Source organism: Carassius carassius, chromosome 23, assembly GCF_963082965.1.
Source record: "Carassius carassius chromosome 23, fCarCar2.1, whole genome shotgun sequence".
NCBI lineage: Eukaryota > Metazoa > Chordata > Actinopteri > Cypriniformes > Cyprinidae > Carassius > Carassius carassius.
Genome location: NC_081777.1, coordinates 23,506,609 through 23,519,099, shown reverse-complemented (window position 1 = coordinate 23,519,099; position 12,491 = coordinate 23,506,609). Strand labels below are relative to the sequence as shown.

Genomic DNA, 12,491 nt, shown 5'->3' with positions numbered 1-12,491 from the left:
AATAAGTTGAAAAATAATAATAATAATCATCATCATCATCATCATTAGAAGTTTGCAGTGGTTGCCCTGAAACTGCTTTACATTTGTTTACATTTATTTATTTTTGTTTTGGGGTAAATACTTTTTAATTTATATATTTACCATAGAATGTACTTTAGTAATATTAGATTTATATATTTAACTGTTAATTTACTTAAAAACACACTTTTTTCTAGCTTTGTGACGTTGTTGAGTGAAATCAAAAACAGTAACACTTATGAATGAAAAAGCTAGTCTTTATGTATTTTTAAGTTGTATAACTGGGAAATATAAATTGTTTATGTCTTCTTTTTCTCGGTATGGGTTTCTTGAGTAGCATAGAGTAATTTTTTTTATCTTCCTTTCTTTCTTTTCTTTTCTCTTTTTTTATTGGATTTTTAAGGAGAAAGAGTTACAAAACATACATCTATATGCAAACTAATAGATATAGGGCCTACCGCTTACAACAAAAATGAGTCATATAACAATTATGTATTATCTTTTTTTCCAACAAAAATGTCATCTCAGCTTTACTATTGTTCTTTATAAAAATATGGAATTGTAAAAAATCTTTAAATTAATGTAGAACTCACATCTAATATGCATGTTATATTTTCTGGACAGATTAAGAAATTTAATTGTATTGTCAGTCTCCAATCTCTAATTAACAATGGTATCAAAATTAATAAGCAAGACTATTATATCAGTTATTTGAATTGTTTTATCAGAAACAATTAACGAAATTTGAAAACCAAAGATTTAGTATAACTACAACTGAAAAAAGTCAAGCTTTTACTGGCTTCACGGTATTTTCAGACGAGCCTCGATTGCCCTCTAGTGATTCACACAGAAGCGCGACTTTTATTTTGAAGTGTAAGTCGCACTGGCGGGAAACTTGTGTGTCGGTCAGCAGAAGATCATGCACAACAACGGATCTGATAAGTGAGTGTAATTACGAATGTAGTATATTTCGGTGTAATGCAGGGTGCATTCATGTAGACAGCTGTGGAGTGAAGGTAATATCTGACTTGTTTATCATCGACAACGTTTCAGATGAGAAGGTCCACAGAGCAGGAAGAATTGTGTGATTTGTGAATCCAGACACAGAGGAAACCGATAAAAGAATGGTTCAAATAGTCATTTCGAGGTCGGTGCGAAGACCTAAGCTATATTTTTACAGGTCATGGTCTAAAAGTGCTTGTTGGAAATGGTTTTCTGTGTGTTTTTCAGTAAAGCTGGTGAAGCTCCAGCTGAATGGCTGCTGGTGGAGCTGCAGGGAGAAATGATGTCCAGACAGAATACTGGACTTGCAGGAAATCTGATGGGAGACCTGCATTACACAAAAGAGGTTTGTTTTCAGTATAAAGTCGGTAATAAAGAGAAGAAATTGTATTTGTAAATTCAAAAGCACTTTTTAATTCCACGCTATTATATGTAACTAAATATGGAAACATATTTAATGAAAAAACTAATATTTATATTGACTTGTCCTCTCCTCTCCAAGGGTCTACCAGTGCTAATAGTCGGACATCACATCCTTTATGGCAAACAGGTCAAACTGGAGAAGCCCTTTGCTGTTCTGATGAAACACTCTGGACTCCCTCAGGATGAAGAGGAAATGATGGAAACCAACCAAGAGAAACCAACATCTTACACTGTTTCCGCCCTCATCAAAAAGAAGCTCATCTTTAAAACCAGACCCAAACCCATCATCACTAATGTGCCAAAGAAGGTATAACTTATGTTGAGATAATAAGAGGCTGACTGATCGGCACAGAATTCTAGATTTGTAACCATATGTGAATATAAATGTCATTTTGAATGGTGGATTAGTATCTTTGTACATTGTTGTCAGGAATGAGTAATTGACAATAACACTGAACAAATATAAATATTCGAAGTAATGGGCCTAACGTGAATTTGAAAATAAGAAAATGATCACATTTTAATGGAAGTTTATTGTATCAAAACATCAGGTACAAGTGTTTGCAAAAAATAATTACATGGGAAATGTCCAAATGTAAAGAATCCAGCTTCTTTTGCATGTACATAAATACATAAAACATATGTAAAGTTCATGTGAGATTAAAAAGACCATGATGGCCATTTCTATTTATTGTACATTGTGGAAATACAGGTTAGCTGTGACACAGACTAAACATTGGCGTTTTAGCAACACTTGAATATTTTATTTTGTGAGTAGAATTAAGCTGCCAGTAGCAATCTGAAAAACAACTGTGCATTTTGGTTAAAAAACACTTAACCTCTTCTATTATGGATTGTGAATCATTTCTTATTCTCTAATCTGTACAGTTTTATGAAAATAACAACATGTTTTCCATAAAATAAAGTTTCCTAGGAAAATGCGTCAGGATTCTTGCATGTTTAAAATATCTTTGAATTTTTACATTATAAAAATATATATTACTTTACAATAAACTTGAAAGAATGTGTGACCTAATTTTCACTGACAAATTAAAATTAATCATCTACATATTAATCAGCATAGCAAAACTTTTTTTCCCCATTGTAAATGTGGCTCTGTTTCTACTGCTTGTATATTGCTTAAACCCAATTTATCAATGTCTAATTTTTAAGCCCCACACTCTGTTCCTGAGGAGCATATCAGTCTTAAAAGATTGGCACCCAGTCTACAATTGCATAAAACACACCAAATGTGAACAATGTAATTACAAGTTTGATTGTAAACATGATATAGCTCTGGTTTCATAATTGCATTGTGTCATCAGAGTCATCATCTTATATTTGCAGCCTTAAAGGACGCTGCAGTCCACAGCAGTTCACTGTTATGACAACTTTATCACATGTAATCCACAAGCAAAAGTGTTTCATAAACTCAAAGCTTCTCTCTAAACGTGCACACATATGTACACTAGCCTCAGTGTTTAGATCTCTGCCAGAGTTTAATGTGTGTTTTGGGGGCAAGGGAGCAGAAAAAGTTAGCATTCGCATTCATGGCGAACTGCTACTGAAGTAAATCTACTAATTGTTGCATGGGTGGACTGAAGGTGGAAAAACAGCCCACTGTACACCTTTGATTCATATATAGTAATCTTTAAAACCACCTAACTTTGCATACTATAAGTTACTTCAGTTCACTTTTTTTGTATTTGTCTCGCTAAGTATCTGAACAGCTTAACCTTGGTTAGATTCTGTAACATGCAGAATTAGCTAACACACTTTTTAAAAACAGTAAATTTCATGACATCACAAGTCCACATGCCTCTTGTGTTAAAAATTAGGGTAATAAAGCATTAATGAATGTTATTAAATTATAAACCTCAATAGAAAATGACTATTAGAAAACTACTCAAAGTCTGTAAATAAAAAATGTAACTGGATATTCTTTTTCATGTAATGTAACACTGTTTATGCTTTGAAGTTCTCAAGACAAGAGGGAATTTTGTATTATAATTTAAGTGTCACTGTCCATGTTAGTTATGTCTGGTTTCACAACCTATAATGAAAATAATTTAAAAAAGAATTTTTGACCATATACTTCTACCAGGTTTGTTTATAGGTAAAAATAGGAGATCAACCTTTCTAACCTTTTTTTTTTTTTTTTTTTTAAACTAAACACGCTGGAACAAAACATTCTAGATGCTCTAGAAAATCCTCTTTGGTTGCCTGACACTATCCTTTTTACTGGAACTGGATGGTGCTTGATATTCTTGAACTGTAAATGTACATTGTAGTTAATCTTTGTGAAGAACCATAAAATTCTCATTTAAATACTGTCTGTTCTGTCATGTTACCCCATAAAATGATGGGCAGCACCACAGTGATGAAATACAGAATTATGCTGGATTGTCAGATAAAGGACATTAAAATACTTTTTGGCGATCTTACGTAGGTTTCCTCAAGTTTTGGCGCACACCTCTTTATCGTCAACAATTCATTCTATAGAGTAATAAGTCCAAGCACCAAAATAAACCATTAACCTTTGGCTCAACTTTTTGTTCCCACCTTGGCTGGCCACCCCCTTATTGTGTGCTTTATAATCACGAGAAGCACCATTCCTGATTTCATTTTATGTAAATTATGGCTCTCATAAAAACCCCACGGTTTGAAACTTCCCAAGCAGCCATAGCTAACAACTTAGCTAACATAGCTATAAAAAAAAAAATAACCATCTAACAACCAACATTCTTGGACTTACACATGATCCATAATTATAATCAGGATTGCAGCACCAGGTAAGGACGTGGCCATTTCAAATGAGCCCTGACCGCATGTAGAGATCTTTTTGGAAAGACCATGCTAGGCTTCGGCATAGGATAGATGATACTGTTCCTCTCTTTTGTTACAGCGCTTGGCCACTATGGCCAGGTAGAGCACCAGGAGTATGAGCCAGTAACAGGCATAGAGGATGGTACCTGCAATTAGAAGAGCCTTTTCTCTCTCACTGAAAGGCTCTTGGACCTCACAGTAAATGGTGTAAACCATGCCACCGAGCAGAATGGCTGCCCACACGGTCACAGGTACAGCCCCAATAAGGTTTACCACTATCTTTTTCCTGCCTGATGTTCCCCAACCTGCTTTGTTAATAGTGAACAGGGCAAAGATCTTAGCAGGCAGCAGGCTTGACATGTAGAGTAGTGAATACAGTGACATGAAGATCATGACAAGCCTACCCCGCAGGAAGCAGGCATAGGTGGCTTTCACCATGCCCACCAGCTGGACTGTTAGCAAAAAGAGTAAGATGTTCCACAACCGGCCTCGGTAGAACAGGTGGATGACTGTAGCCACCAGAAAAAAGGGGAAGAACCCGGTGACTACAGATTCATAGGTCATCCAGAGGCTGTGCTTGTGGAACCAAAGGGCGTTGTAGAGCCACTCTCGAAAGTAAGACTTGCTCCAGCGGGTCTGCTGGTTAAGCCAGCGCAGATATTGTGTGGGGGTCTCGGTTTGGCATTGTGAGCGTGCCGTGAACTTGGTTTTGTAGCCGAAGCTGAGGACGCGGTTGGTGAGGTGTCTATCATCTCCGAAGCTGCACTTGCTTCCTAGGAAGGTCTGGTGGTACCAGGGCTCCAGGAACTGTTGGAGGAGCGAGTTGCGGTACATTCCCAGAGGTCCACTGATGCACTGCACACATCCGAAGTAAGACTGACAGGCCCGCTCAACGTTGAAAGCCATCCAGTAACGGACACTGCTCAGGAAAGAGATCCAGGAGTCATACTTGTTCAGAATCTGAAAGAGATGATGGAAATCTCTGTAGGTTTTCAATAAAGAGGAAACTTACTGGAAAACTTGTAAGGTTGTTGAAAGTGACATAAAAAAGACTAAAATAGGCAAACTTCTTACCTGAACATCTCCTCCGACTCCACCCACTTCTGGATCTTCCTCTAGAACCTTAAGCATCTCAATGGTACATGCTGGATCAAGTACAGTGTCTGAATCACATACCTGCAAACAAAACCAAGCGATATATACAATTATTTAGAAGACTTCTTAGCAACTTCAACTGTTTTCCTTTTTTCATGTAAGGCTGATGTTGACAATGATTGTCTGAACAATGCAAGCACTGTTGCAACGAACTAGTGGCACCACAAACATTGGCTCACAGATGTTTCAAGGTCATCTTTGTTTCTAAAGATATCAGTCCTATGTTAAACAATGAAAGGCTGATGACAGCACAGGTGTGCTCAAGACTACAGGTGAAGGTAAGACGACTGATCTTTGACCTCAATGCGGCAAGGATTCATATTATAGTGACACTGACAAAACTATGAGGTGACTCTTGAAGAGTAACCGTAAATGGTTGGCTCACTAATATTGAAATCCAATGTTTTTGAAAGTCTATGGTCAGTTTTACTAAAAGGGCAAATTAGCGCCAATGGGTGTGGACATTTCTGTGAGTGATTTACTGACAATGCACAAATTAAAGAACACAGACACAACATCCACATTGCATATCGACCAACACAATATACCATCCGCAGCACAACTTAATGCAGTCGCATATAAGCAGAGCTTACACTCATAAGGTAATTAATGGCAAAAATACCAGTAAATTGATAAGTGCAAACGTTAATAAACCGTGTTGAATGATTCATTAATACTCCAATAAATGTTTTATCTTAAAGGGAAACTCCCACAAATGCATATTCAATAAGGTCAGGCGCAAAAATAATTGTCCACGCCTTTTAGTGCTAATACTTCACTGTGCGCCTTTAGTAAATCTTAACAGTACTATCTTAATCCCAAAAGAAGGTTTGCGCTGGCATTTGTAAATCTGGCCCTAAGTCATTTGTCCTTCTGAGAGCAACATGTAAGCATGTCTGAAATGGATGCTCTTTGGATGATAGGAGAAAATTGTTAGCCTGAATGCAATGTTAGTCACTTTGGATAAAAGCGTCTGCTAAATGCATAAATTTAATTTAATTCTTTATTCCTATTATTTTTGTCATATTATTGTGTGAACATTTATTCAGGCAGGATCCTTTACTTATTACATTTTAAGTTTTTAGTGGGGTCTAGACCTACCTGTATGTAATCCACAGTATCTCCCAGTGCTTTGAAGGCTGTATACATGACCTCTCTCTTGCCACCCCACTCTTGCATAATGCAGGAATAACGGAAGCTTTGCACCACCCTGGCCACCCGGGCAGCTTCCTCGGCATGCAACAAGCCTTTTCCTCCTCCCCCATCCCCGTCGCAATGGTAATTCCCCTTCCACACCACACAGCCTGTCTGCTCCACTCCCCCCATCACCTCCTGGAAAATTTCCATCATGTAGCCATCCTCCTGCCGATTCCCATCCACCACCAGCACTACTTTAAGCCCAGGAAAAGAAATGCGGCGAATGCTTCGAAGACACTTGCGAAGGTAGTCCGGATCCTCCTGATAGGCTGCGATGCAGAGGGCCACTGTGCGCCGCAGGTGCTGGGGTCTGGAGGGGCCACGCATTTGCCGGTGCTCCAGGTAGGCGAAGAGGCTTTGCAGGAGAAGGTGGAGGGAAAGAAAGGCGCCGTACAAGCCAAAAGACAGGTGGTGCTGCTCAGTGTGGATGAACTGGTAACCTGTCACATAAGCCAGTAGGATGGCAAAAAGCACCACTGCCGCGAATAGGGTAGTGATGAAGATCCGCACCGCAGTGCCAAAGCGAGAGGGCATCTGAAAAGAGTGAAAAAGAGAGAACATAATGAAGGGTAGAGAGAAACAGTCTATTCTCTCCTTACCTGACCATTTCCTCTTTTCTCCCTCCCTTACCAGATATTTCTCTGTAAACGAATAGTGATGTTTAACAGTTTTTGAATGTCACAAATCGGAATTTCTGTAACAAATATCTTATTAAATAAAGACAGAAGGGAGATCTAATGTAGTTCAGTAATAAGAATTTTATTTCAAGTTAGAGTAAATCTCATGATCACACGAGTACCCAAAAATAAAATGTATATTTGTATACATATACATGTTTTTAATACTTAATCTGATGCATTTATTTAATGTGCTTTTGAGTTTGTAATTACAATGTTATTATTCCCAATTATTATATAATAATATCTTATCACTACATACAGTATTATATTAAAAACTTTTTAAATAATAAAATGTACAAATGCTACCATGATGTATATACTATTTATTTATTAATACATTTATTTATTTGACAGGCTGTGAAATACACCAATTATCAGAATGTTTACAATTCTGAATGTATTTAAAAACTTGGCAACAACTGACATGACAATATTAGAATACAACAAAATCCATGTGAATCTCTCTGTCAGTCACTCTCTCTTTGTCCCTCACTTTTTTTCCCCTCATTCTCTCAGGTTAATGACTTTAATTAAAGGCTAGGCTGAGTTTGGCAGGTAATCACTGGCACCCAGATGAGGGAACAATCCCCCCTTTCATTCATTCATTCGCCCCCTGCTCCCCCTTTCATGAAAGAAAGAGCCGCTTCACTCAGTGCCCTTATATCATAACAGCCACCGCAATGGAGAAGAGTGGCAGAAATAACGTTGACTTCCACTGAAGTGGTAGTTGATTTTTCTTCCACAGTAACTTGACTGTTCTCACAGTTATTGACAGCTGTGCCAGACCAGTACTTAGCTGTTTTATGTCCTATAACTCCAAGAAATGCATAATTAATCCTTTCACATTAGCAATTTGGATTTTACTTTAAGCAATGTTAAAACTGCAAAATATATATATATTTTTGTGTATACTTTTGTACTATAATGCATTTATCCCCTTCTCATCTTGTCCTATACATTTTCCTGTGATGTGAACAAAGACAAACTGTATAGACCCTGAGGGTCAGATAGAGACAGCAGGCAGATACAGAGTGGTATGTTTGACCCTAATTAGAGGGAATCTTCCTCTGGAGGCTTGTTAGCTCACAGGTGTGAAGAAGAGCCCCATGTCAAACAGGACACTAACCATCACTCAGTCTCCAAACACTAGAAACAAACCCACTACCATATGTGTGATGAAAGGTGTTCAAACTACAACCTTTGATCACTTGGTAGGATTGTTAGATCAACTCAAGATGCACAACCTAGATTGGTGGCAAATGCATTTATTTGCTGCATTGCATTCTGCGTAACTCCTGTATGTCTCAATGTATGCCAGTATATAACGAATTAAAATGAATAATCTTTTAACTTTCGACAGATAAGAGGTCAGAGGTCAATGGTTACTCACTGTTGTCATGATGAAATATTCACAGGTGGAGATCAGTCCATGTGAGCTCAATTATCTCACATCCTTAGTTATGCCTTTAATAAATCTATTTAATTCTGCAGGATGTTGTTCTCAGGTCTGTTTCTCTTGTGAGTAATGCTGGGGATGATCATGGGTAATCATGTATTCTCATCCCTGACTGAAGCAGGATCCAGAAGTGCTGTATGAATCACAGTTGCACTGCAGGTTGGAATGGGGGTGATCAGCCGAAGCCTCTTGCCCTGAGATAGTTTGTATTCTCAGGTGTGGTCCAGATAGAATGAGGACTTTGGATGCAGGACAGGACACTGACAAAGGGAGGAGGCTGGAGAGGAATGAAGGGGGCTGGGAATCACCAGGACTGAAGAGGGAGGGCAGCAGGTGAGAGGAAGTGAGATGAATGGCTGGAAGGGAGAGCATGATGTGTTTGGGTAAATTGAGAATGTGCCAATACAATCAATTATTGGGCATTATAATTATAATGATCAATTGAAATAATGATCAAATAAGACCCTCAGATACAGAATACGTTTATACTTTTTAAACAACATTCTCCACACCACAATCATGTGTGATGATGTTAATGGAGCCATGGCTATTCAATGAAAAGTCTTAGCTTGCTATATTGGTAATGGGTCGGTGATGTTATGTTTTTGTTATTTTGCCCTGGATCGATTAAGTTATTCAAAAATACATAAAAACGAGTAATTCATTTAACAATGTAAATTTCTTGAATACATTTCGTTTATGATAAACATGGCTTCAGTTTCTTAAATTTTGATTAATTAAATTGGAATACTTTTTAAATAAAAAAATTGTCCAGATAATGTAACTGGATTCTAAGGAGATACTAGGTAATAAAATATATAAAAAATAATAATTAATGTTTCATAATATTTTATTGAATATATTATTTTAAATGTTATTGATATTTTAAAAACTTTCATATGCCAATTCAAAGTTATTGTGGCATGACCAGCATGAGGGAAGTTGTTTTGTCATGTGACGAAAAGGCAACCATCATGTAAACAAAAATACATTTCTAAATTCAAAATTACATTTGACTTTTTTTTACAGGATTTTAAAATGATTTCTTCTTGTTTGTCACTGACCCTAATAAAGATATAATTTAAATATGAGAGCTTTAGAAAAAAACAGAAATAATAGGAAAAACAAAACAATAAAAGAAAACACTAGGGGGCACCTATAGAGCCTCTCACATCCAACTTCCAAATCACCCATCCATATTCATGTATTTCTCATGTTTTAATAATTTAATGTTCACATTGTGTTACATTAAACTGATTTAACAATAGTGAAGTTGCTGGGTTAATATGCAGAATCATTTTAATCCTGTTAAATAAACCTAATAAAACACATCAGACTTTGTAAATTATGTGCTGGGGTGAATCTTAAATATTTGCTCATTATTCTGGTCACATAGAAACTGTACAAACATTTTTCAAAACTCTAACCAGACCCTCTTGCTGTCAATGTACTGTATGATGACATGGAAAGCTAAACAGAAGTCATTTTCCTTAATCGTGCAACAACCCTTAAAACACAAATTCTGAAGCTTTCCTGTTTTACCCCGTCCTGCTGCCCACTTATTTACTCACATTTACTAACATGAGTGCCAAGAAACAGAGGGCCTTATTCCACTAAAACTAAGATTCTAATCACTAAAAACACATATGAAGATCTTAAAAATCCCACATATTCTCTCAAGTTCAATACTAAAACCGATCCATGACCATAACCATTTTAGTGTTATTTAGTGCAGCAGTGCTTTTTTTTTTAGTATCACATACAAACGCAAGCTTACAATAGCCTATTTGTGCAAAAACACACCTACCCACCCAACCAAAAACTCCACGTTTTGACTCTCTCTCAATTTTAGTATTTCACACACATACAACCAAACAATGAAAATATGACATAGCTCTCAAGCTGCATGCTTTCATTTTTCATCCACTCCCACAATGCATACAGACACAAGATGAAACTCAATTTGAATTTAACGTCTCTTACCTTCCCAGCCCCACAGCTGTGACGGTGGGCTCTCTCTTTCTCTCTCAGTCTCTCTTAGCCGGTGTGTGTGTGAGTGTGTGTCTGCCAGGCGTCTGCTCCGCTCCTCTCCACCACAGTGGAGCACAGCACCGTCCTTGTTCAGCCTCCTGCTCACACTACATCTTTATTCCAGCCACACTTAATTCAGGAGATCCCTTTTTCCAAAAATACAGCACCATTACCCTCCTCCTCCTCCTCTACTTCCCTCCCCTTCTTTGTGTGTCTCTCGCTGCCTCTCTTCCAAGGCATGAAGGCCTCTGAAATCAGCTGTGAATTAAGTTCTCACCTGGTGCGAGGAGGCTGGGGGTCCACCGGTGGACCTCATGCCTCTGAGTCAGTGCTGTACTGCAGTGGCATCGTTCTGCAGTGCAGCCCAAAATCCTTCAAGGTCCCTCCTCTGTGCTTTTCCCCCTGCTCTGCAGTGCAGCCGACCTTCAACAAGACTTGGGACTGTTTGAGCAGGCACCCTCTTCTCTTGGCTACACACACATCATCTCAATGCATCCTTTATTGGGTTATTTATTTATCTATCACCCCTCCCTGCACCCCTCCTGCTGGCAGCCTGCAGGTCCAACACCGGCCGATGAAGAGATCTGCAAGAGAAGGAAGAGAAAGATAGACTGCAGCAAGATCTGACATTATATCCACGGCATTTTCAAACATTCCAATCTCAGTTGTGTCTTCCTCCGGAACCCAATGAAAACTTGCTCTGTTTTCGAAACGATCCCTCAGAAATTAACCGGCCAGGTAAAACACACTCACGCTCTTTCCGACTCTGCTGCGTGGCAGGAGGAGTAATTAGCGTAATGGTTCTTTCATGGCTGAGTAGCTGTTGTAGGAAGGTTATTATGGGGTTTGTGGGGAAGGAAGGTGAAAGTGTGATTCTCTTTGGATCCTAACCAGAGATGCAATTATAAGCGACACCTTAAAAGCCGGTGAGGTTTCTTTGCAGAAACACTAAGACAAAGTTAACGACTTCCAACCAGGCAGCTACCTATTACACAGAAATTATATTAGCCAACACATCCTGGATATGGCTTTAAATACAAGTGCAATAAACAAAAACAAACAACAACAAAAAAAGTTGACTTCTCAAAACTGGGACAAAATCCATTCAATCTGACTCTTAGAATTGAACGGGCTGTTCATTTTTGCTATTATGCCTTTAAGGCTGCTATATAAGCATTATATTTACAGGATTTGCAGAAAGCTTAAATTTACTGTCTGGTGTAATATAATTTACACTAATATATAGAGTAACTCCTGCATTCACCAATAACTGCCTATTTGCAAAGTTTGCAACTTAATTCAACTTAAAAAAAAACTTAATACATTGTGACAGAATCAGCAATTCAACATGGTAGTTTACTGCATTAAACTGAAGGCGGCATGGGACCCAAAAAAGTGATTAATAAAACAGTGAATAAACTTTTGAACATGAATCACCATTGAAGGTTTTGATGCAAAGTCACAACATAATCCAAAATAAAAAATTTAAAACTGGTCTAAAATAATCAAGGATACATCCAATTTTTGAGATCTTTCAGAAGGATGTGCAGAGCAGTAGGTGCTACACACAGTCAAAACTATTTAACAAAACTGTCTCTGATGTCATTCAGATGTTTAGGAAATACTGTATATCTATCCTGGTTTCTCCTTTTTCTCTAAGTTCCTGAAAACAGAAAACATCAGAATTGGTCTACATGAAGTTT

The 12,491-nt window shown here is 37.8% G+C and overlaps 2 protein-coding genes across 3 annotated transcripts; one reads left to right on the top strand and one right to left on the bottom strand.

Moving 5' to 3' along the window:
• The first annotated feature begins 833 nt into the window (after positions 1 to 833).
• chtf8 (CTF8, chromosome transmission fidelity factor 8 homolog (S. cerevisiae)) lies at positions 834 to 2,474 on the top strand. Its single transcript, XM_059506625.1, has 4 exons — positions 834 to 960; positions 1,072 to 1,165; positions 1,249 to 1,366; positions 1,523 to 2,474. The coding sequence occupies exons 2-4, from the start codon at positions 1,143 to 1,145 to the stop codon at positions 1,754 to 1,756; spliced, it is 375 nt and encodes a 124-aa protein (XP_059362608.1). The 5' UTR covers positions 834 to 960; positions 1,072 to 1,142; the 3' UTR covers positions 1,757 to 2,474.
• Positions 2,475 to 3,557: 1,083 nt separating this feature from the next.
• has3 (hyaluronan synthase 3) lies at positions 3,558 to 11,412 on the bottom strand. Of its 2 annotated transcripts, XM_059506622.1 has the most exons (5): positions 10,741 to 11,412; positions 8,692 to 9,113; positions 6,526 to 7,155; positions 5,344 to 5,445; positions 3,558 to 5,229 (listed from the first exon to the last, which is right to left on the bottom strand). In XM_059506622.1, the coding sequence occupies exons 2-5, from the start codon at positions 8,698 to 8,700 to the stop codon at positions 4,300 to 4,302; spliced, it is 1,671 nt and encodes a 556-aa protein (XP_059362605.1). In that variant the 5' UTR covers positions 8,701 to 9,113; positions 10,741 to 11,412; the 3' UTR covers positions 3,558 to 4,299. The 2 variants fall into 2 exon arrangements, with proteins under 2 accessions (XP_059362605.1, XP_059362606.1); XM_059506623.1 differs by lacking the exon at positions 8,692 to 9,113 and having other exon boundaries at positions 3,559 to 5,229.
• Positions 11,413 to 12,491: the final 1,079 nt, after the last annotated feature.

What these genes read in the sequence shown, in the direction of transcription:
- chtf8 (XM_059506625.1), top strand. Translation starts at nt 1,143, where the DNA reads ATGGTTCAAATAGTCATTTCGAG. An exon ending in GTTCAAATAGTCATTTCGAG is followed by an intron (nt 1,166 to 1,248) that starts GTCGGTGCGAAG and finishes TGTGTTTTTCAG; the next exon opens with TAAAGCTGGTGAAGCTCCAG. An exon ending in ACCTGCATTACACAAAAGAG is followed by an intron (nt 1,367 to 1,522) that starts GTTTGTTTTCAG and finishes CTCCTCTCCAAG; the next exon opens with GGTCTACCAGTGCTAATAGT.
- has3 (XM_059506622.1), bottom strand. An exon ending in ATACTGTGGATTACATACAG is followed by an intron (nt 5,446 to 6,525) that starts GTAGGTCTAGAC and finishes TTTTGTTTGCAG; the next exon opens with GTATGTGATTCAGACACTGT. An exon ending in GAGTCGGAGGAGATGTTCAG is followed by an intron (nt 5,230 to 5,343) that starts GTAAGAAGTTTG and finishes CATCTCTTTCAG; the next exon opens with ATTCTGAACAAGTATGACTC.